The 26,703-nt window shown below is 31.1% G+C and overlaps 2 protein-coding genes across 2 annotated transcripts; both read left to right on the top strand.

The window, feature by feature from the left end:
• The first annotated feature begins 385 nt into the window (after positions 1 to 385).
• LOC144852311 (uncharacterized) lies at positions 386 to 19,395 on the top strand. Its single transcript, XM_078710092.1, has 11 exons — positions 386 to 436; positions 5,357 to 5,457; positions 13,094 to 13,150; positions 13,740 to 13,785; positions 16,161 to 16,369; positions 16,773 to 16,890; positions 17,563 to 17,649; positions 18,037 to 18,119; positions 18,201 to 18,284; positions 18,777 to 18,876; positions 19,139 to 19,395. The coding sequence occupies exons 3-11, from the start codon at positions 13,094 to 13,096 to the stop codon at positions 19,393 to 19,395; spliced, it is 1,041 nt and encodes a 346-aa protein (XP_078566218.1). The 5' UTR covers positions 386 to 436; positions 5,357 to 5,457.
• A 479-nt stretch (positions 19,396 to 19,874) lies between these two features.
• Positions 19,875 to 25,801, top strand: LOC144851901 (tyrosine kinase receptor Cad96Ca-like). The gene is made up of 9 exons (XM_078709557.1): positions 19,875 to 19,973; positions 20,200 to 20,269; positions 20,919 to 21,216; positions 21,699 to 21,880; positions 22,229 to 22,413; positions 22,704 to 22,793; positions 23,371 to 23,585; positions 23,887 to 24,024; positions 24,111 to 25,801. Exons 1-9 carry the CDS (start codon positions 19,875 to 19,877, stop codon positions 24,559 to 24,561), a joined length of 1,728 nt encoding a protein of 575 aa, XP_078565683.1. The 3' UTR covers positions 24,562 to 25,801.
• Positions 25,802 to 26,703: the final 902 nt, after the last annotated feature.

Raw genomic sequence — 26,703 nt, 5'->3', positions numbered from 1 at the left:
TTTGAACATATAAAGCATGGTCTTAGAAATATTATTCTTAGGATTACTGTAAGTTGATTTAAGATTTAGGCGATATGGTATATGCCTGTTTGCTATCTGCAGAATTGATATTGCAGGATTAGATGTTGACATTACTAGACATTAAACTGTACAAGAATTTGTTAAAAGAATGATGCTTCACCACAACTATGCAGATTTCTTGGTTATGTTTAACAAAGAATTTTGAATGCATAAATGCTGAACAAAAACAACTAGTTTGTTGCACGTCACTAAATAATTCGTTCAATTAATAATTTATTAACTTTTGTCTAACAACATTTTAGATTTATGTTCTGAAGTAAAAATCCTCTTGCGGAATTTCATTTTAATTATTTACACATCTTACAAAAGCGCTTGGATGGAGGGGAGACGACTGAGACGTTTGCAACAAACACAGGTATGTAAACAAATGCTTGTTTTAAATTTGATTTGTATGCTTATTTTATTTTTTGTCACAAAATCAATTAAATAGTGGAATCATTTGTCAAAGTTTCATTACTAATACATTTTTGTTTTTGTTTGCAATACAGTAGAACCCATATTAAGAGGTTGAATAGAGGTTGGCCATAATGGTAAAACATATATTGGCCCTTGTTTGCTTCACAAGAAAATGTCCCCTTAATAGGGGTGTCACAAATGAGGGGTCTAGTGTACTACTACAATTCTTTACCCTACAGGTTATTTTGTTATACTTCCCAAAATGTTTGTGAAAGCATAAAGCTCTACACTTTAAATCTTGATGTGACAAAAAAAATGTGTGACAGGTTATTTTGTTATACTTCCCAAAAAGCTCTGTCTACACTATCAAACTTTATGTGACACAAAAATGTGCCCATACATGGAAATGATGATGTCATATCTTTGTGCATCACTACCATATTTGGGCACATCACACTTTGTTTTCTTAAACTAATTTGATAGTGTAGACAGAGCTTATGATGCATAATTTATGTTTATATAATCACCCAAAGTAATTTATTTAATCATTCTATATTACGAACAATATTGAAATGTGCATGTTAGTGTCCAAGTCCGGTTCACTGTTTTCTTTATTAGCCATTAGAGATGCAGCGTAAGATAAAGAAAGAACTGTTACATATCATGATCCATGTTAAGCACTATGTCATTGGACATAAAACCATCAAAATAACATGTTAAAGTTCAAAGCATTTACAATCATTTGCCCGGGGTGACCAATTTTGACATCCTAACTATGATAACAATTTGTGAAAAACAACATCAAAACAGCATCACATGTATGCTTGAGATGTTTATAATATTGTTTGTTATGATCTTGGTCAAAGATATCTACTTTCAGGGGACAGACTGCCTTTTTTTCTGTGGAAGGGAATAAACGTGATCAAAACTACAAAATAGCCTATTCAAATTTTGATTTGATTAATATTCATGATTTGGGGGGACATTACATCAGCAATGGAAAATAATAATTGTAATTGCCTACAAAAACATCTTTTAAAAGGGGTTACCTAACCTAAAGACAATTGAGTCATTCTCTGTTTTGAATATTTGAATTTATAATCGTAAACCAAAAAGCCCAAAGTGTGTTGTTAAGCATAAAATTAATATAAAGTTTAATTTAAATTGACAAGTAAAATGAGTTTAGAATATTAAGAATATTTTGAGACTAACTGCATTTTTCTGGTAGTTAATACTGAAGGTTCATGCTTAGTTTTTCCGGAAATGTGTCTTTGAAAACCATATTGTATGTGGGCGCATGTAGGCATCAATTACCATGAAAATGTCTTTTGATTACCTTAATTTTTTTTAAATATTATTAATAGGTTTTAAATTTTAGATGGATTTAGGATTTATTTATTTATTTAAATATGTGACATTCATCATGGGTAAAACAAGGCCATATACATGGCTGCAGTCGCATGCTCAAATTTGAGTTAGTGTTTACCAACCAACCGACCGAATTAGTGAGCTTTAGAGTCGCGTTTGCACACAACTAAAAATGGCCTACCATCATTTAAGTCTATATGAATTCTAGCAATTGTGTTGTTGAGAATTACTTGTGAAATTAGCAATTATGAATTTAGATACGAATAATGAAGGTTTATGAACTGTGTTATTTGTAACAGTACTTAGACTACCAGGCTCAACTTTTTAAAAATATTTACCAAAACCTGAATGTGCAATGTTGCCTGTGTACATATACCAATGTACAATATCATACAAATGAGTTGATTGGAGATTCTTTTATAAATGTATTTCTCTGTAATGTCAGTAGTCACTTTGTATGTATTTATTATAATGATTTTCCAAATAAATTCAAATCAAATCAGCTGAAATACTGTTATATTCAATGAGGTGAAACTGAGTTGAATAGGTGAGTTTGCGGCCATTGAAATGGGAGAAAATGGAACACATGTTACAAAAGTAAACAACCAAATGCAAGGATACACTTTGTTGTGTTATAATGTAAATCATTTATTTTAAATGAGTATCTTTCATTCAGTACACTTGATATTTGAGTTGAACAATTCAGTGGAGATACTTTAATTACCTTTGATGTGTTCAATACCCCTTATGACAGTCAAGTGTGGACACAGCGATACAGTTGGTAATTAATTGTTACATTCATTGTAACCTTTACGTGTACACATGTTCATTTCTGATCTGGTGGTCATAATATTCAGTGATTCAGAACAAAACATCGGAAATTAATCAAATTTATACACTGCATTTATACACTAAGTTAATGGCTGGTCATATATGAATATATAGACAGGAAATAAATTGTCTGTGTGAAGAGGCCTTTAGTCTAGCAGTTGAGTTATAGGATTCTACAAACCATATTTGGGGATAACAATTTGTTAATTAACAACAACTTGTTATAGATTGATCAATTTGTCATGATAAAAGACTTATCTTCATGACCTAAATCTAGAGAAAGACAATTGTAAGGGATTTTAATGACTTGAATTTAATACATTTTCTTTTTAAAAAATTAAATAAATGTTATAGAATTTCAGACTTTGAATCCCAGCTCATGATCAACATCTTAAATTAAATAATGTTGCACGACTTTGTATGTATTTTTGTATATAATGGAGTAAGAGAAGTTATTCTGTAAATATTATTGATACGGAAATCTTATATTCCATCAAAAAATGCGATGATCCTGTCACATGACAGTACACAGCAATCCAATCAAATAAAAAATTACAATGTAAACAAGTCTGAGCTGATGATAAAGGTCTGCAGATTGAATTTTTATTAATATTTATGAATTAATAAAAAAAAACTATGGATAAAATAGACAAACAGGTATGATTCAGTACAGAAAATACTTGTTTGTAGATTTTTCTTGTTTGTAAGATCAAATATTTTAACATTGACATAAGATACTTTGATAGTAAATAACTTTGATTGTTTGTAATATATCTAGTGATTGAGTATCAACACTACACCTTGTAGATGAAACCGAGATCCTTTAATATTGGTTCTTATACTGTGATTTAGTTTAGACCGGATATAGTGGCTGAATACTGAGAACAAGCTTAATGAAACAAGTAATTCCCAACGCTTCATCCGCTCAAAGATGCTTTTAATGACTCGGCTTGTTAATTTTCCCTCTTAAACTGACCTGTTTTGTTGATGTGTCGCTGCACGTTTTACAGTCAAATGGTCATTGGATAGTACGAAGTGGCTTTATTAAAAAAGAAGACTTGACGCCTCTTGTAAACGTGTGTAGATTAAGAATTTAGACTTATACTTGGGTGATTGACCCCTAACTAGGAAAGTCCAACAACAGATTATTTTGTGGTAATGATGATAATTATTTTTTCATCAATTATTGGGATTAGTTTTGTAAGAATATAATTTTAACTATTAATAATGTGCTAAATAATATTGATTGTGATAATGATTATATTGGATTTAATGGTGATAGTGGAGCAGATAGTTGTGGTGGTGGTGCTGGTGGTGGAGCAGATGATGGTGGCAATGGTGTTAATAATGGTGGCAACGGTGATAATGACAATGGTAAAGAGGATAATGGTGGCGACGGTGCTGATAATATAATGGTTCTGATGATGGTGATGACAGAGATGATGTTGAATGATGGTGACGAGAGAAGTACTGACATTTATGATGATGGTGGTGATGATTGTTAATGTTTAGTATAAATGTTAAGAATAATGAAGACATTATTGGATGTAGTTGCGAAATGACCGACTTGGTCGCCGATACACAATACAGAAAAAAGAAAACCAATTTCCTGGCGTCTGGCTGTAATTGCGTATAGCCTGTTGAATAATGGCCAATGTTGTGATTGGTCTTTCAGTGCATTGAATTACGTCAATCAGCAATCAAGATCTATCGTATATTACTTATCAAAGAAGCTAGTGAAATTGAATAACAGCCTTGGGAGTAAACAATGTCTTGTGACAATTAATAAAATCTATTAAATATCTATTTTTTTGGTGTTTTGTTGTTTGGTTTATCATCCAGAAAAATGTATGTTTTTTACGCATTTACATAATGTTAAACAGGAATACTGTACTTAATCCATGTAATTCAACACACACACCTGGCTATTATTAAAGTACAAGTGATGAATGTCTGATCGTTTGTGAAAATTGCCCAAATATACATCAGATATTGATATTATTGTAGTAATGTAGTCCCAATGAAATAATAATACTAAATAACTCATTTTTATATAGCGCCGATAAACAATACTAACTAGCTCGTTTTCATATAGCGCCGATAAACAATACTAACTAGCTTGTTTTTATATAGCGCCGATAAACAAATAAGTTTTCTCTGAATAGGGTATATCATACTATTACACACGTCTTTATTAAAATGTTTTTATATGATTATTTTTAATTAATATTATTATGAATTACTGTAATTTTAGTTGTTTGTAGTATGGAATATTTTTTTAAACATTTTTTATGATATATCAAGTTTTACTTTATGCTCTTGCTATAATAAACATACTTTTTTTTAATAATTAGTTGCACATATTTGAAACCATATTTTAAATAAAATAAATAGATGCCAAACATTTTTAAATAGTGTGAGGTTTATTTCATCTAATCTATCAAAACTTCAGAATACCAAGTACTTGTACATTACAGGTATTTTAATAGAGATGAAATAAGCTCCACCCACTTTCAAGTCACCTGCTTCCAACCTCTCCACGTGTTGTTCCAAGATGAGATAGTCGCATCAACCATCCATATCATTTATCCAGTATACGCTAACAAGTATTGACTGTTGTGAAATATGTTTCATAATTGTATATTATATGGTGTTCTATTTATTTTTTTTTTCAATGGAGGAAGTTGTCTTGGAGACTTAGTTGAGGAGGAATCGAATGTTCTCGGAGATGATGAGCTGCATAGGCTTAGATGTATTTCCTACTGTCTTTCATCGAACAATGTAAGTATTTTTGGTATAATGTAGTTGTTGAATAATGATATAGACTGGTTACCTAGAGTAAACACTAAGCACCACCACCCCCCCCCCCCCCCCTACCCCCTGCATATGTTTAAGGGAAAAGAACATAAAAGAATAAAATAGCTTTTTTACAGTTCATTTTAATGAATCTTGAATTTTAAAATAGATAACAAAATATAACAATACCTTAATGATAAATCCAAAGGCAAATTACTGAAAAAAATGAAAATGCTGTGGGTATCAGTGGCTGGATCTCAATGGAGATACAAAATAAAATAAGCAAAAACTTATATCAAAACAGCCAGAAATAGTAGCAGAGCTTTCAGGCAACACTAGCCCTTCATCAGTGCAAAAACTTAATGATAATACAACATTTACTCCTTTTCCATTTTAAAAAATTGAGATAGATTGATGCAAAAATATAATTTAAAATTTGCCTCTTAATTCAAACATACTTTTAAATCATACATTTGCGTCAATTTGTAAAATATATAAGTATAAATTAAATGATTAAAATTGAAGTAATTATTAGTTGACAAGAAATCAATGATTCCCTTGCAGAGAAACCGTGTTTAGTTTTAGTAGCAATTGATTGTACTTCAAATAATCGTTTATTTTGTATTTGTCGGTCGAGGCAGGCCCTTACAAAAACCTGTAAATCCTTTTAACTGCTTCTTATAACTAATGATTTACTAACTTGTTAATTGTTTTATGCTTATACTACCATAATGTATGTCTCAGCGTTGTATAAGCATCTACTTGGATCGCAGACTTAAGTTCATACATTGTTTTATACTTACTACCATAATGTATGTCTCAGCGTTGTATAAGCATCCACTCAGATCGCAGACTTAAGTTCATACATTGTTTTATGCTTACTACCATAATGTATGTCTCAGCGTTGTATAAGCATTCACTCAGATCGCAGACTTAAGTTCATACATTGTTTTTTGCTTACTATTATAATGTATGTGTTAGCGTTGTATAAGCATCCACTTGGAAGTTCATTTTTATTGATCGAATACAAGATGGTTTTGAAAGTTCAAACACATTCATTTTAATAATTCTACTGATTAATGATTATGAAAATGGCTTGTTATCATTTATTTATTTATGAGATTTTTTCTCCATTGAAACCTTTCAAACAAAATTGATGTTTGTGTCGTGGTGGTAAAAACAAAAGGATAATCAATTTCTTAATTTAGTACTACTTATAGTAATCAAACAACATTTTAACAAAAACTGATTATTTTTCTGATATATTTTCTAATAAATAGCTGTATTTTCTTTGAGACACTAGACATTGTTTTCTTTCATACTATTTTCTACGTCCAATTACTATTTGTTTTATATTTTTCATCAATAATAATAATAAATAAAACAAAACCAAAAATAGTGTACAGTCCATTAGGACACACTACTATAAAAGGACGCTTCCTTATAAAACAAATGAGGAAATATAATACTTGTTGAAGCTACCACCGACTTCAGGAGACATCTCTATTAAGGGGACAATTGTCGGGTCCCAAATGGGTCACCTAACTACAATTTAATGTTTACTACAAACATGAAATTCTTTACTTTCTTTTTTTTCATCTTTATTATATCAACCTTAATTGGGAGAATTTTTCCTTACATTGACTCTATTGAATAGATACATTGATTGTTAAAATACAATTTTAGTTTTTATATATTTTCCATTAAATTTATTTGTATTAATAATGTATAAAACGGTAAATTGTCATTAAATTCTCGACAGTATTTTCATACTTGATTTAACATGCTAATGAAGAGCTGAGTTTCAACTTTTTTGAATGATTTAATGTCGTAAGTAGGCCGTCTAAACACTTTATCTGTTTAGACCAAGTAGATTAATAACACCTCTGCAGTTTAAGCATTGCAGCATAATGTGTTGACATGGTTATAGCTATTTTTCAAAAACAAATGTTGATAAGAAAAAGACATTTTTTTATTTAGTTTGTTTGAAATCATAAATTGTGACTTTAAAAAAAATTATAAACATCAATCAATAATGTTAATATGTTTTTTGTAATGACATAATAATCATATAAAAACAACAAATATTTGATTCTTGTTTCATTATTAACATTTTTGGCTCCACCATTTGGCTCAGATAATTTGGTAGTAGTCACTCTCATACTGTAGGCCTACATTTAAAAGTAACACATCCAAATGCCAACTTTAAGTCAATGGCTACCAGATGTCTCTGTGAGACGGTTATTTGAACCAGTACCAGTACCAGTACCATATACAAAGAATTCTGTATTATTAAAAAATATCTAATTTAAACTACTTATAAAATTATTGTACAGTGTACATTTCAGTTGAGACTAGACAGAACTTATTCGACCAAACAAATTGTAATTTTGCTATGCTTTATGATTAATTTAAGAATTGTTGACGCTGAGTTATTTAATCCAGGTGTAAAACTTGGTGTACTCTAGTTTGTTATCATCGATGTGAACGGCATATTTAGTTCTCCAGCGTATCATCTTTCCTGTTGTTTGATATCCTTTAAGTCTTCTTGTGTCTTTTGTATCTTATATCTGTAGCATTTTCTTAGTATTGTATCATCAATTCACCTGCTTTACTCTTTCTTAACATTTGTATTATTGTTGAAAATACTGCAGGCAGCACGACAAGTTATTGTACATTCTATGAACTTTCTTCTTCCCCTGGCAAATGTCCTCTCCTAACTACAAATTTATCTTTCAACAGTGTTCTAAGCACACCAAAAGTAATTGAGCTTAACATATAATATATTATAGCACTATTTTGCTGAGAACCCCGGATATTTGTTGTACTCTATCTCCATTTAAAGCATAGGGCCAAAACATGCTCAATTTCACCATGGCTGTCAACTCATCCTTTTGGTGTATTTTTAATATAAAAAAAATTGTTTTTAGATTAATTCATTTGCTACATCCGAATGGGCTTGGAAATACTTGTTCCATCACCAGAGTAACAAATACTGAATCTCTGTTCATTACAGTACAATTCCTTTATTTATCAAAAAATGGAAATTATATTACTCATTGATTTGACACAGAAAAAAGAAATTTATTTCAGATATTTTAAATTATAGTCCCTCATCCCAGTTAGTACTTTCCTCATGACCACTTCTGGCAATAACAGCTGCACCCACAATAGAGTGGAGGAGATGGTCACTTTGATAGAATTACTAATTCTTTTAAATGGTCAACCATTGGACTTTGTATTTTTTATATACTGTATGAAATTTTAGTGACCCTTAACTCACAAAAATCAGACACAAATTGGAATCCAATTTCAGATAAGAAAACAACACAATTTCAACCACAATCATAGAATTTAAAATGGAATAAAAACGATCTCAAATACCCTCGATAAATTAAGTTGAAAATCAATGTAAGAAGCCTGCTGCTCAATGTGTATTATATTGGTACTTGTAAATCATTTTAAGTATGTGCTTATTATTTATATCCTACCACTTAATTTTACCGATACGTTTTATAAAATGATATACTGATTACATTAGACGTTGGTAACATTAAACGAAACATTTTTATTGGAAATTTTCGCAGCTGTTTTTTTTAAATCTAAATTGAATATTTAGAACTGCGATGAATGATTTTCTTTTCGATTCAAGTAATCGGCGTGTTATATTTTACGTGAGGTAGACGGTACTTGATCGATATGTTGGGTGATCCTACGATATAGGTTGTCAATTTATAAATGTTACGATAGTGAAATATAGATAAGACCATGAAATGTATTGAGGCCTGTTTGAGGAAATTACTGATATGAAATAATGTACCACATTCATTCATATCTATTTATTTTGGACTTCATATTTCCATAACAATAATCATAATAATAAACCACAAACTGTTTACACACGAGTTTAACTAGATATAAACGACAAACAAAACATCTTTCCATGAATAAGTGCATTTTGTAGGATTGTAGATAATAAATAAATCATTTTGTTTGACAAATCCAATAGAAAACATCTTTCCATTTTTGAGGAGCTTCGATTTTAAAAGAAAATGCTCTAATGTGTTATGCTTATTTTAATCATATGGATATAAAGCAATGTAGATGTAAGTTTAGTAAAAATGATTAACACAATATATATTATTTTATATGACAACATCATCCACGCAACGTCAAATAGAACGCCACAGCAGCACATAAAAGTGTGAGGTGACAGACGTAGAACATTTCTGAAAATTAGTTTAGTAAATATGAGCATGACATGAACTACTTTCTTTCATTTAGTTTTGTTGTCTTTGCAATAATCATAAAAAGCAGATTTATGACAAGAATTGCATTGCAACTAAGTATGTGCTCAGGTCAAATTGTAATCAGTTAGTTTAATTAAATGTTGGTTAAATCCTAGTGTAGTATTTATCTCTAATTCTTTCCACTTCAAGATGGTCACAAGATCTTTCAATAACTTCAAATAATTCTCCAGGTTAAATGTCGCCTTGATTTTTACCTGCCATAGTAAATGTTGATTTAAATCAATTAAAGCTATATTGATTGAAATATATTTTGCTTAAATATGCTATTTTAATGTCAAATTATATTTATTATGTGATCAAAAATATATATTTTCATGAAAAACTGTAATTTAAAGCAAAAATTGACTGGAAATCAATGAATTTTTGATTGCATTTAACTGTTTATTTTGTCTTTTTATAGTTGAAAATATTATTATTTTTAGTTTGTTTTTCTACGGAAGTTATTAACTTTATTAAAACTGCGAAATGGCCTATTATTTATTTATTTATTTATTGTTTATTTATTTATTTATTTATTTACTAAACTAAATAGACTAAAGCATTGATTTCAAACGTGGTTCAATTCAAATATTCAAAGTCTTTTTTATTAATCTTCATTTTTCATGTTTTTGGGGAAAATACATCTTTAACTGTCTTGAAGAAATATATTTGTAACAGTTTCAGCCATTTAAATATAACAGGTTTTGCAATTTAATTATTTAAACCTTGTTTGTTTTTACTTAGAAAATCATTTAATAAATATAGTACATAACATACTAAACAATTATTGACATTACTGAAAAATACATTTCTAGATTTTCCATGGATTGCCAAAAAACCTTAGGAGCTTATTTCTATTGTGGTCCTGTTGGCAGTCTCTCTTCCAGGTCTGCTCTCTGATAAAAATAGATGCATATAGATAGGCAAATCAACTTTTACTGTAGTATGACGTCAAGTAAGTGACCTTCCTTCGCCGGGGAACAATACATGCACGCATTCTACCTACAAATTATTGGACTATGTTTCCGTTTAGGATCGCACATGAGTGCTTGCGTACACTGTGAACATGGTTACCATGTCGGATATGCGTCAGAATACGCTAGAAGCCATTTTGACATTTTTCAAAACCCTTTATTTTTTAAACTTTATATATCTACAAAAGTAAAAACATCTGTTATGATGAATTGTGAAGAAAATGATTAAAATAACATCCATTTTACATGCAGTCTTGAAACCTCATGATCTAAAATTCAAAACAATCGCAAGTCTTCATTTCATGTCTGCACACCACCTGCTAATTGGCCGACTGCTCACACCTCGGCAATCGATTGTTTTTCTTAATCACTCGACAATGCTGATGGCATTTCTATCGTCTATTGATTTCATGGCATAGTTTATCAATCATACAATATGCTCAGCTGCGGATGTAAGTGTAATGAAAAATTGCGCTGATTTTGTTGTCATGACAATGCCTTTGTTGGGAGACACCATTAGAGTGTCTTAATTGTTTATACTGACACAAGTTGTCAACAATTGTTTACAGAGAACCATGATGATGACCTTTGCCTCACTTATTAATTAAATTTGTTTTTCATATTTTTAACAGAAACATTCTGAAGCAATTGGTAAAGGTTCAATTTGCATTGACCTAGGTCATGTATTAATTGATATTAATTGTATTATAATTGTAATGATTTATTAAATTCAATTCTTAATATTTTAAACATATTTTTAAAGAATAGGAAAAATTCCATTCAAAGATTTAAACCCAGCACCTTAAGATGCATTATTGTGTAATTATGAACTTGATCAGAGAAAACAAACGACTACAATCGTCCTAGATTTAATTGATTTCAAGATTCAGTAAAAGCCTTAAAGAAAGCATAAGTAACTCTATTGTTGTTCTCCCTAATTGCTACTGAAATATACCACAGACATATGATACCATTTGAATTAAAATAGCAGAGTCATCTAATAGATGTAGAAAAAAGATGTTTACACACTCAAGGAAGACCTTCATATTCTATTTGCCAATCTGTTGTGGCCTATTTTAACGTTCTGTTTACTTCTGATTAAGGATTAGACACTCTGAATACGATTGTTTGAACGGTAATAAGGCCTATTATTAGATAAATGGTCAATTTTAGTATACCAACTTGGTAGATGGATATAGAATTTGATGATGTCAGTCCTAAAGCCAATTCAGCTATATGCCATTACTGATGGCATAAAACCTCTACTTAATAGTATTTATAGAGTAATTTGGTATTATTTCACAGGCATAGATAGAAGTTCTTAATAAGTTGTATGGTAAAATTAGAAAATTGCATGAAATGAAGAATTATCAATTCAGATTCAGATGTATTAGTCCTTACAGAAATTCATGAAAACAAATATGGAACTCTTTGTCTATGTCTTTTATATGATGAAATCACGTATAAATTGGATTGTATGACAGATGAAATATAGCAAGTAATTTTGACTGCTTTGGTAAAAGTTGTATTTTCTAATTTAAATTTAGTTTCAACCAAGAATGCTTCAATTTATTAGAATGACTGAATGTCATTCCACCTGTATCTAATTAAAACAAATTGACTGAAATGTTATCAAATCCATTTACAATCTTGAATCTTACACTGGTCAAATTAGTCGGTGTTAAACTTCCGAATACAAGGTGGGATGGGGGTGATGTCAGGTCGTTTTATAATTTTAAAATTTCTTTTCTCACTGCTTTATTTATTTAAGCATTAATCATAATACATAAAGCTTGGAAGTCATTAAGTTGGTAAGCCATTGTCTATAAGTCTGCGATCTAGCAAAAGGTAACTCACTGAACAATAAAGCAAAATGTTTAAAAGAAAAAGAAACCATCTTGATAAACACTTAATATATATATACTGCATTAAAATATTTAAGTGTTAACTAGCGTCTTTGATTATTTATTTATTTCTATCTCTACAGCTGTAATTTGCCTTTTGAATTGATGTTTAACATATTATACATAATGGTTACAACATCTGCATATCAAGCAGAATGTTATGTGTTCAAATCTCAGTCGGGTGGATTATAATTTCTTCTGTTGAGTACATAATTTAAACGGTATTTATTCCCTCTTTCAGAATCCCAATTGAAACATTCTTACAGATGTAATAAGTGTGAATATTTGACTTATATATTTACGGTATATCAAACCTGACTTTTCTGAAATATAATATATAATTCATCAAATTTCTCCATAAATGTAAAACTTCTTTTGTTTCTAAACATAACTCTCAAAGATGTATTAAATATTCATTATCCTTAATATAAACAAAATATTTTATTTCTTTCAGATGACCATTGAAGAATCCCAAGTTGTATGTTCAGAAGCTAATGTTTCACTACATTTCGTAAGTTCTGTATTATCAATTGATGGATAGCACCTTAGAGTAAATCAATTACAATGCCCACGTAGATGTTTGTGTACAGTTTCATTTGCCGGCGTCATCATCAGTTCTTGATTCTTACTTCTTACTTGCTTTCATTTACATTATCAGTTGTTTAAATGATACTGGAGTATCAAATGTACTACTAAACTAGGTACTCTATATGCTGATATTTTATTTCATTCTATCCTTTGGTTCAGTGTGCATATAAACCTTTTAAAACCACTCATTATATTCACAGAGAAATTTGCAAATTGAGTGCTAAAGTACTAATAATAGCAAATATAGTGATTGTGATGGAGATTGTTTATGACTGCGCAAATTTTTCATTCAAATCTTTGCTAATTTATTGAATTTTTAATAAAATGAGTTGTGTAAATGGTTTGCGAGTTAACACACTACTACTTACAATTCTCTGTTAAAATCAAAACTCTATTAAAATACCAGGATGTTCTCTAGGCCAATTTCTTCATACTTCATAAAACATGTGTTTATTTTGCTGCCTGTAAAGTAGTCTATTTAATTAATCTATTGTTTTTGTATTTTGATTCAGAGCTCTGAAAAAGAAATACGTGAAAATAGATCCTCAAGTTTAAACAGTAAGTAATTTTTAAAGTAGATGTTGCATCAGTTGGTCACTACATCTTAATGATGGTTGTCAGCTGTGATGCCCTCTATTTTACTTTAGTGTTTAAATTTATCTACGCAGTTTTGACGATTGTTGCAGCAATGTTTTCTCTTAAAGATGTATTCCCCCTGAAAAAATAATTCTTAAAAGAATTTTTGTTGAATATTTCATTTTAATGCAACATAATAGTTATCCACTTTGACCAAAAATTGGATCGAAAAAAAATATATTTACCTGAAAAAAATGTAATTTAAAGCAAAAAATGGTCAAATTGGATGCCAGCCAATGGATTTTTGGTTGAATTTAACCATTTATTTTGTCATTTTATAAGTGAAAACATTTTTTTTTTCTATGAAAGTGATTAACTTTATTAAAACTACAAAATAACATATTCAAAGTCTGATTTAATTAATCTTCATTTTTCATGTTTTTGGGGGACAATACATCTTTAAGAGTTAGGTTCATCTTATGTAGTGCATGTAGTGGTATCTGAAACAAGTTGTTTTTAACTTTGAAATGTCAAACAGTAATTATTAATTTATCATCCAAGAATTGATTCCACCAATTAGATATAAGCACACTAGGTAGATATCAAGTCCTTTTGAAATGTTTATAAATATGTCTATTATAGTTACTGTCAAATTTATATTAACTACATGTTGCGTCAATTGCCAACACCATTTTACAAAAAGCAATTCTGCATACAATGATTATGGAGTACTTTACTGGTTAATGACCTGTTTTACATTGCCGTCTCCAAGTCTCTAATTAAGAACCTCATCAATAAAGAAATCCATACAACTCAAGACTACAATAATTATTGACTTCACCAATTAAGGACCTCTCCAGTTAAATACTACTCCAATTAATAATAATAATTCAGACTTATATAGCGCATTATTAGCGTATTATTAGTAAAAATAAAATGCCAGAGAATTTAGAAAAGTAGGAACCCAAGCGTAAGAGTAGCTAAACTTTTAGAAGGGTAGATGAACTTGAACAACTTGAAAGGGAAATATCTTTCTATTTGCTTTTCATATCCAGAAAGACAGAACTTTGTATAATAAGTTTGCTGTTTAATTTGCTCATGTGGGAATCACAATAAATTATTAGGCAAATAAATTCCTTTGTAGCTTTGTGACATAAAGATAATTGCCACAAAATTATTATATATCATATTATTAAATTATACTTTTACACGCATAGAGAAACTCAATGATATACTGGAAATTAAGTAATTACATTTTAATTGTGTAAATCACTAATGGCTCCAAAACTCATTTATAAACTAAGATACCTTAACCTCTGATTAAAAGTTTTTTTTTCTTGTGTGCATGTTCTTTCTTTTGTCTTTTTTAGTACCAAGTACCAATCAAAATAAAATTTTACAATTTTACTCTGGAGAATACAAAATCATTGGATTTATATTATGTAACTATATTTATAAACGATGAGTAAATAAATGTGAATTGAATTGAATTGAATTAATAGCGTTGAGTCATAATTATTTGTTATGTTAAATTCTTAGAACGTATGAAGCAAATTGTCTTTAATTATATAAATTGCTCTTGTTCTGCAGTGTGGTAATAATTATACCATTTAGTCATTCTGAGAAATTTAATTTTAAATTAGACTGTTTTATGTTATCTTTTTTTAGAAGAGAGTATGAAAGAGAGCAGATGGTTTAGATACAAGATAGATTATTTGAAGTTCTTCTGATCTGAATATGTTGTAGTTTTCAGCTCATTCTCTCTTAAATTCTTCCCAAGTTTAATATTCCAGCTGTGTTAGCACAATACTTAATATACACTTACTGCATTCCTCATCTTTTCTTCCTCATTTTGTAGCAAACTATACAGCTTTTTTACTGCTAGGTATACAAATGATCATTACTACTAAATACCAGACGCTAATGTATGTACTCAACCCCTAGCCTCACTAAATATAACTGAACCTAAAGCTGTCTACACTATCAAACTTGTTTGACTAAAAAAGTGTGATGTGCCCAAATATGGTAGCGGTGATATGACATTATCATTTTCATGGGCACATCACATTTTGTTGTCACATAAAGTTTGATAGTGTAGACAAGGCTTTACCCTCTAAATATTCTCCTTTAGAGAGTACTAAAGTGTGTTAGCACCCTAACCTAAGGGTGTGTGGTACTATTTATATATATAGAGATGTTTGATGCATATGGTATCTAGTAAGACTGTTTGTAACTACCTACAGTCGTTTGTATATGTTCCATGCGTACAACCTAATATAGACTTGTAGTAGTCTCAGTGGTTCAGGGAGTATTGGCATATATTCCAAATAAAAGTAACTCTTTTTTTTTGTATTAAGATGGATGTGGCAGTCTTCGTTTGGATGAACTACGACCTGACGCTAATCCACCAGATTTTGTTGAACTCAATTGGCAATTGGTGAAGAATATGTGCAATACATTGAATGTGTTTGTGATTCAACTAAAAATAGAAACGATAGAAAAGATAGAAAATAAAGAAAAGAAACAACGGGTGATCAGAGATTGGAAGACGGTTCCAGATTTAGTTGTATGTTTTACATTATTATTACATCAAAAGGAAAATTACTGAAAAATTTACAATGGTGTGGGTATTAGTGGCTGAATCTTAATGGAGATACAAATAAAATAAGCACTGAAAAATGACAATGCTGTGGGTATTAGTGGCTGAATCTGAATAAAATAAGCAAAAACTAAATCAAAACATAAATTGCAGATCTTTCAGGTAGCACTAGCTCTTCCTCATAAGTGAGAGAGTACTTGAAAAGAAGAGTTAACTAACTCTATAACTGTGATATTCCGTTTAGCCTATACCATTTGATCACCATAATCAGTGACCTTTTAATAATTGTACATAAAGCTTTATTGATTTAACTGAATGCTTAGGAAGATATTATAATTGATTTTGATTTTTTTTTTTAAACATACTGTAGATTATTAATTCCATGCATCATGTATTGCGGAAATTAGTGGAATGTTTTTACTTAATACGAGTAGTAGCTGTCAATAATGAAGGAATTCAAGCAATAAGTAACGTAGTTAACTACACAGGTAAACATTTATTTTGAAAAAGAAAAAGGCAGATGTCTTAACTTCTGTAATTGAATAACGATTATGTCTCAAAGTCACAAATTATTTGTCTTTTCAAAAATTACTGATTTGTTCTATACATATTGGGTGGACCACAACCAGGGGGAACAGAGGCAGATCCAAGATTTTTTAAGAAGCGTACTAGCCTATAATATTATTGTCTTTCTAAAATCCATAGCACTACTACTCAAGTTCCGCCCCTGAGGAAACGGTCTTCATTTTGTGAAAATATGTTAAACTGTAAATTTCTGTTAAAGGTCGAAATAAACATCTCCACATTTATAAATGGTCCTTCCTGTTAATATCAAGCCACAAGTCGATTTTTAACTGAAATAAAATTTTAATGCATAATATTTCTCATCTGTACCATATCTCATCTAAATACCACAAAATCGCAATAATTCCTTACTTATTCATAATCGGCTGACTAACTGAAAATGTTTGTAGAAGAAATTAAATATTAATACATAATATTGCCGGCCTGATTTGTACACAGTAATATTTCCATTTTATTTATTATATTAAAAGTTTTTTTAACACCACAAAATCGCTGTAATTCCTTTCTCAGTCATTTTCTACTAAATTCTTTTTCCAATCTCTATGCTTCATGCTTATAATATTATCTTTTTCCAGCCTATCCGGTGCCTGTTAATCCGTCTATTATATTTTCAAATTCAAATAACAATTTATATGCTATGATCGATCTGAGGCCTTATGTTGGTAAGTCATGTCACATAAATTTCTTTTTAAATGTAATTTCATTATGTGTTTTCCATAAAAGGAATTATTGAGTTAAAAAACTAATTGAAATTCTATATATGAATGTGAAATATTTCTTGCTACTAGCATTTATAATATAATTATTCATTTTTAAAATTAATTCAGTGCCTGAGCTACTTATAAAATCCCCCTCAGTCAATATATTTAAGTCGTGCCTATTTAAGGTTGAATATGAAAGCTACTTGGCACTAACCTGAACTTTTGACATCAAATATTAAGTGTATAAAAAATAATTTTAGAGAAAAAAATTTTGACTTTAGCACAATAACATACATATTGAGGAGAGAGAGAGTCCTCTGTTAATTGTTGTTTTCATTTCTTTCATAGGATGGAAGAATACACTAAGTTATTGGAATGTAAAGATAGATCACACTGGAGGTGAAAACCCACTTGCTCCAAAATTTCCTAAGGTAAATAAATTCTTTATTATTTGTATAATTTTTTTTTATCCTGTAGAACAAATATTTTAATATTTAATTCTGTTTTTACAGACTCTTACACATCTAACAAATGAAACACAATCTGATTGGTTGGGAGAAACTAGTAATCTCATTGGTCACTCATTCATATTTACTGTGAGTTAAAAATAATCTTTATTATTTCTACCGAAATAAATGTTTTCCTATGATGTAGAATTCATTCTAAATACCAGATTGTCCAGAAATCATTTTAAGCCAATCCAAAGTTGTTAGTTTTGGAAAAGAGTGGAGTATTAAGTAAAACCCTTCTGCTATTCAACAGCCAAATGAAATAAATGCTGCATAAACATTATTCAGTCTTTTTGTTTTCATCTCTACAAATGAGCTACTAAGCTTTTTGGGCTAGGTGAGTGACCGAGTAAGACAATGGAACCGTAATTACGTAGCCATAACATCAGCAAGGGTTCGAGGCTCACACGCTCCATGGTTCTGGTGGTAGAATGAGTTGTACACACACAGCCATTGATCATAACTGGGCCCTCTAGAAGAGGTCACCCAGTATAAATAAATAATAATAAATAAAGGTCCTGAAAAATGTTCTCTAAGTAGTTCTTTGTTATCATCTTTTGCTTGTTTCCATTCTTTCAGTTTGAACCTGTCTGTATTTGTTTATCTCCAAAAAAAGTAAGAGAAGTTGTGAAAGTTGAATATGGTCAGCATGGCCTAATAGAACCTCAACGATCAATAGGTAGTTACCAACATAGTATATTTTGTCAAGCAATTGTATGTACAGATAAGATAAGATAAGATAATAAGATTTATAAAGCGCACATATCCACAAAGTGCTCAAGGCGCTTGTGAAAACCATTCTTATTATCTTATCTTATCTTATCTTATAATGTCCGATCTGTTTTACAAATTTTTCATTTATTTTGATTGTTATCTCAATTAATGTTGGACAAAATTTTGTAAGGTTTTAAATATCAAAACTTTATTTATTTTCATTTTAGCGCATGATTCATCGCTACGGTCTAACGACCTTGAGATCCAACAGTATCCTGACATCAGAAACTCAACTGTATCTGTTTACGTTGAATGGACAAAATGGAAAGAAGAAATGCCCGCTACTGCTGTTGACAGAATAACATCATTTATTGTACATTGGGGTAATGCAACAAATGAAGGAATTATGATAACAATAATAACTGAAGGAGAAATTGAATTACCACCAGTAAGTAAAATTTCATTATGGAATTTAATCTTTTAAATATACTATAAAAAAGGTTATATTGTATAAAGCTCTGTCTACACTATAAAACTAGTTTGACAAAAAAAGTGTGATGTGCCCAAATAGGGTGGGGATATGCTCAAATATGGTAGTGATATGACATCATCGTATTCATATATGGGCACATCACATTTTTTTCTCACATAATGTTTGATAGTGTACAGACAGAGCGTAAGAAAATATGGAATTTAATCACATATAATTTCTACCAGTAAGTTACATTTCATTTGGAAATATGGAATTTAATTTATCAAATGTAATTACCATCATTAATTAAAATTGTATTAGGCAATATGGAATTAAATTTATCTAATATAACTCAGCAGCTTTATAAACTTCCATACTTGTTCAAAAAATTCTTTTTGACAATTAAAAGCATATTCAGAATACCAGACATATTAGGCCAGGTGTTTGGAGAGTGAGGTGACTGTATTGCATGAACACCCAAACTTTACAAAATGATGCATGTTGATATAACTATGCCAATATTCTTTCCACAGAATCAATTTAACATTACTTTACATGGCTTGTTACCAAATACTGACTACGCAATACAGGTATTACTTCTTTCATTCTTACTAGATGGAATTATTGCCCAGAACTTTACCTTTCTTCCCATACTAACATCCCTAATTATGTTATTAGACAGATTGTTGGACTTGTACCTGGTATTTTAATTCTATAAAAAACCTAATATTAAAAGACATTATATTTAAATCAATGTTTGACTTAAAAAATGTATATATTATTATTATGTAATGATAATCAAATATTACTTTAAAGGTCATAGTGCGGAGAGGGAATACTGAGCAGTTGAACTATAAAATGTTCCATGCAAAAGAATTCACTACAAGTTAGTTTTTATAATTATTATTATTCCTTACTGCTCCATTTTACCCCATTCTCCTCCCCTTCACCTGATTTCTAACTCTCTTCTCCCATTTCTACTCCTCCCTTTCACCCTATTCCCTACCCCTTTACCCCATTCTCCTCCCTTTCACTTGATTTCTACAGTACCCCTCTTTTTCTTCCATTTCTACTCCTCTCTTTCACCCTACAGTATTCCCTACCCCTTTAACCCATTCTCCTCCCCTTCACCTGATTTCTACAGTACCCCTCTTCTTCTTCCATTTCTACTCCTCTCTTTCACCCTACAGTATTCCCTACCCCTTTAACCCATTCTCCTCCCCTTCACCTGATTTCTACAGTACCCCTCTTCTTCTTCCATTTCTACTCCTCTCTTTCACCCTACAGTATTCCCTACCCCTTTAACCCATTCTCCTCCCCTTCACCTGATTTCTACAGTACCCCTCTTCTTCTCCCTTTCACCCTATTCCCTACCCCTTTACCCCATTTTCTACCATGATATATCATCTTTGTGTATGTGTTATTATTGTTTGTTAGTGTGGAGTAAGTGTAGACATAATGTTCTACCATTATTACAGCTAAATCCTTGAATACAATTCTACATAACAAACATCAATTTTTCATTCATGTTTCAGTTCCTGTACCAGAACCAACAACACTCTTCCCAGAAGTCGTTACTTATGTTACACTGAAACAACATAAGCCAACATCTTCTAGGTCTTCATCATTGACTGATTCACCGTCATCTAGTGCCTTACAGCTTGTCATTCCATTGTGTTTCCTTGCCGTGTTGTTGCTTGTCACTGCAGGCATTTGCTGTCGTTGTATAATAAAATATCGAACAGATCACAAATCGTTGTTACCTGGTGAAGAAATGGTGTTGAATCTGTACGAGACTTACGCAAAGACCCAGAGCACCCTTCAACAGCAAAGGTTTCTTGTTTGTTATTTGTTTGTTTATTTTTAGCCAGATTGCCGATAATGTCTCAATGATATTAGGCAAACAGTTCACATGACAAACATTAATGCGCATTATATTTAAAATGTTATATGTTACCAGCGATTTGAGAGTGTGTGGGAGAATAACATTATGCACACAATATGCTGTACATGAACAAAGTCTTTGAGATGGTTTGTTTAAATCATGAGAAAAATCTTAGAATTAGACGAGATTCGAACCAAGGAAATAAATTATTTGTACTATTATTTCTCTGTCATTTTGGGGTCGAGCTGCCTCTGTCTTGTGGTAAAATAATAAAGGAATAAGAATAAGGAAAAATTTATATTATTATTAGCTTCACATCAGAACAATAATAAATTATATTAAGATACAGTATGGTTTTAAGTATTAAAAACTTATCCTAAAATCGGTTCTCTATAAATCTAATGACAAATGTATTATATTTTTTTGTCAGTCCACTAGCTCCAGATCGATGGGAATTACCAAGCTCTTGCTTAAAGATTCAAGAGGTACTGGGTGAAGGAGCATTTGGACAAGTTACTAAAGCTATAGTTGAAAGGTGTTGGTTGAGGAATTCACATATGGCTAAAGGCAGCAATAGTGACACACTGGTTGTGGCAGTGAAAGCTCTACATGGTAAGATAAGAAAACTTAAAAGACTACTGGTGAGAGTGTGATGATCACTACATGCTGGGTTGGGATAGAAACCTAAGCAATAAAGAATGATCACTACATGATTTTGATTTCGATTAATAATTTCGATTTCGCCATGCAAACCTTCAAACAATAGATCACTACATGCTTGCCAATGTGTGCCAATATATGCTTCATATTCTAAACTAAAAAAACAAATTCTAAAAAGTATGAAACATTAATTCAAGGGGTCTGCAAATCATTCATTTCGAAAGAACATAATATGTTATTACAACATACAGGCATATTTCATGCCATTTTATTAAACATTTCTTTAAAACATATATCAAGGATTTGCTGAATGTGACGAAAGACAAAACTTCCGACGTGAAATTGAACTTATGAAAGATCTAGGACATCATCCGAACGTTGTAAGCCTGTTGGCATGCTGCACTCGTGAAGAACCCATGTGCCTTGTGGTTGAACATTGTGAACATGGAAATCTGTTAAACTATCTAAGAAATCACAGAAACAAGGTAAGTTATGCAGTTTAAATTTATGTATAAAGGTTGCCTGGTTCACTTGCCATATTTAATTGAGAAATATTTTGAAAATCTATTAATTACTTTTTTTATTTTAATAGTAAAAATGAATTAAGTAAGTAAGTACTATGTTAAAAGTTCTCGATCGAATGCCACCACACAGATTAAATGTATGTTATATCCCGCATAGCTCTTTCCATTTAGTATTAACTATTACAAACTTGATACAGGTATTACTTACTAAGTGTTGAAATTTAAAATTGTTTTAATTATTACACTTTTAGGAGATGCAAGGTGATGGTTTAAACAGTAAATTGAGTGCACTTACACCAAAGGATCTTTTGTCTTTTGCAAGACAAGTTGCACTAGGAATGGTAAGTACATTGTAGTAATTATTCAAGCAACACTGCAAATTTTAATCTGTAAATGCGTTGCCGTACACCTCATGTGAACGCAGTGTAGCGTAAAAAAGACCAGACATACTTCTGGTGTAATGCAGGAACAATTGTAATTATAATCGTCCTCGTACTTACCTGGAAACTGAGAAATTTAGGCACTGGACAGGCAGGAGTACACCACCTACACAGATCAGCACACCATGAGACAATCCCCTACTCTTAGTAGGTAACAGTTCTTTTAACATGTACTGTATGTATGCTTTTACACCCATCGAAAGCACTAGGCAATAAGAGTAAGGAATCTTGCCTAAAAATACAAGCAATTTGGCATAGACAGACTTGCACCTATGTCTCTCACTGAGATGTCTCTATTCTGTCTCACATGCCCATCCAATCCATTTGTCATATCACTAAACAGTACCAGATATTCCCAGATGGTTCACCGGGCCCAACATTATTTCAGTGGTCTAACAAGACTAGTGCTTCAACTTGATATTGCTATACAATTGTATATGTTATGCTTTTGAATAATGTTGCTTTATTTTTATTTTAGGAATATCTATCTCAAAAAGGGTTTGTTCATCGTGATCTGGCTGCGAGGAATATACTAGTAGCAGACAACAAGATTGCCAAGATTGGTGATTTTGGTCTAACTCGCTACATTTACAGCGACAAACTATACCTCAACAGAAGAGGAGGAAAGTTACCGATTAAATGGATGTCAATTGAAGCCATCTTTGATCATGTTTTCACAAATAAATCTGATGTGTAAGTAAACTCTATAAACGTTTATAAATCACAGCAGCATGGATCATTCAAGCCAGTTGTCATTTTTACAGGTGGGTTATTTTTCCCATCCAAAATACGTTGGACTGCGGCTAGTCTCTATTTGAAAAGCGTAGTTCAGGAATAGGAGGAGGGGTTTTATTCGAGCCTCCAAACTATCCACCCTCATCGATTTAACAACAAGGTAGTATTTTTACAGGAATTTACCTACTCAGTTAAGCCACCACCTAAAGCTTTACACAATATATAAATATCTTAATTAAATTAACAATTTTTATTTCAGCTGGTCTTATGGCGTTTTGTTATCAGAGATTGTTACTATGGGATGTACACCTTACCCCGCTATACACAATAGGGAGTTACTGAAGCTACTTCAGCAGGGTTATCGGATGGACAGACCTGAAAACTGCTCACATGAGCTGTAAGTATATCTTATTATTATCACCAATATTGTCACCGTTGTCATTATTATAAAAAAAAACCATAGTGATAATCATTATCTTTTAGATACAGTATTATGTTGTCTTGTTGGCATGACAGACCGGATGACCGACCAACATTCACAGAAATTAGATATCATTTAGAAGATATGTTAGAACAAGATACACCATATGTTGATGTCAGTATCGACCCATATCGTGAATGCTTCTACCATGCATCCAGTTCATCATCCTCATCAAGTACCAGTATCGAAGATCCTCTTCAGGACTCTGAAACCGGATCATTGATTCAGAAAGTACCGACAGCGGAGCAGGCAGACAGATGCTCTGGTTTAGAAAACTCATTGATATTGAAAGTTCCAACTGAAGAAGAACTCCTGGAGAAAAAGTTAGAATGTTTGAGTCATCAACGGCTGGATCCACATTCAAATGTTTCCAAAAACTATAGTACAGACTCTGGAGTTGGGACTGATGACCATTATACTGATTTGAACACTACAAAACATTCATTTGTATGAATTGACTGTATTATTACACTATATCAACAAACTTTATTAATTGTATATTTTATTGTGTATTACAAACCAACAATTACTCAGCCATAATGAGAAGAAATCAATTACAAGAGCTGTGTTGAGCAGAAAAAATTGACGGGAAAAGCAAAAAGGATGTCCGAGGAAAAAATACTCAATTACAACACACAAAAAAACACTAGGATGATAAAACCGATGGACTGTGTGCTACTGTATATACTGTATTTTAGTCAGTATGCCAACTTTTTCAAATATTAAATATAAATGTGTAAATGATGTATTTATACCATTGATATACTGTATACCAATTAACAACAGTGTCTTTTGTTCTTCAGGTATTTTTCTCCTACCTCCATGTACTTTGTGTTGTATAATTTGAATCGGATTTGTAAAGATCTCATGTATATAATTATATAATGTAAATTCTTTTCATCTATTTCATTTGTATTGCTAAATCTCCCTTTATTCCAACTAAAGATGCAACTCAAATCATTTGGACCAATCACAGATCACCAGAACGCTCACTTGGTTGTTGCGTGTACTTCGTTAAGCTTGGTTCCCACTAGAGATGCAACACAGCGAATTGACCAATGACAATTAACAGTTTTAATAATCCATCGCTTGTGATTGGTCAAATCACAAGCTTACATCCTTGTGTTGCATCCTAGTGGGAACGCATCTTAATGTTGCGTCATAGTGGGAACGCATCTTAATGTTGCGTCATAGTGGGAACGCATCTTAATGTTGCGTCATAGTGAGAACTAAACTACTAAGAAATGAATTATCAAAAAGGATGATAATTCCAGATATGAGATACAGAAAGTGCTTGTCAACTCTTAGGATGTAGGAGGATCCAAAACCTCATTCAATAAATTTAGAGCATATTAAATATTATTTAAATCATATTGTACAAAAGAATTATTTTAATAAACATACGTTAGTAAGTAAGTCAAACTGTGTACACCGGTAACCGGATGTGATCGTGAGTACATTGCCATCACGTCCCACACCATTGGTGGTCTGCAATTAGGCTGGTGTCCCATGGATCTTGAATTCAGTCACGGAATATTAGTGTAGTAGTTTAAGTTATTGAATTCATACTTTAAGATGGATTGTCCTTTAAAACATGAACAAATAAAGATGTATAAAATCAATGTACAGGCCATTATGTAGTTTTAATAAAATGATTTACTTTTCTAAAAAATATCTATAATTTGAAATTGAAATGGCCTATTTAATTATTAATTGTTTGTTAATGAATGGCATTTGTTTTAATTATTAATTGTTTGTTAATGAATGGCGTTTGTTTTAATTATTTTTCATGGGGAAAATGCATCTTTAAGTTCATTATGTGAGTTATGGGAAAATTTATTTGATTTATTGATCATATGACACCCTGAAATCCCGTTTAGTATCATAATGTAGTAACTAGTAAAAAAAGAGTCGAAATTTGGCAATTTTTCGAAAATGGTCAAAATATCGATGCTCAGAATCACACAATTTGTTCTGCGCATGCTAACAAAGTATTGGGTCGAATTTGGCCGATTTTCAGAAAAATCACTAAAATATCGACTTTTCAAAATATGTTTGAGGTAACATGCGCAAACTTTGTGTGATTCTGCGGAAGCCAAAAAATAATAGTCTAAATTTGGCCGATTTTCGCAAAAATCCCTTCTAGGCCTACTAGGCCTATAGTACAGGGATTTTTTCAAGAAAAAATATATGCACATATATAGCAATATTATTGCATAATAACAGTATTTTAAAAAGTGCGTATTTTGGCCATTTTTCGCAAAAATCCTTTTACTATAGTAGGCCTACATGGATTTTTTCAAAAAATGGCCATATTTCGACCTTTTTATTTTGTTGACATAAATGGTTACTATACGTCTATAAGATGCTTATAACACAATATATGCACATATATAGCAATATTATTGCATAATAACAGTATTTTAAAAAGTGCGTATTTTGGCCATTTTTCAAAAAATGGCCATATTTCGACCTTTTTATTTTTTGACATAAATGGTTACTATACGTCTATAAGATGCTTATAACACAATATATGCACATATATAGCAATATTATTGCATAATAACAGTATTTTAAAAAGTGCGTATTTTGGCC

This window comes from Antedon bifida, chromosome 9, assembly GCF_963402885.1.
Source record: "Antedon bifida chromosome 9, ecAntBifi1.1, whole genome shotgun sequence".
NCBI classification, from domain to species: domain Eukaryota; kingdom Metazoa; phylum Echinodermata; class Crinoidea; order Comatulida; family Antedonidae; genus Antedon; species Antedon bifida.
This window is presented reverse-complemented; position numbering and strand designations above follow the sequence as displayed.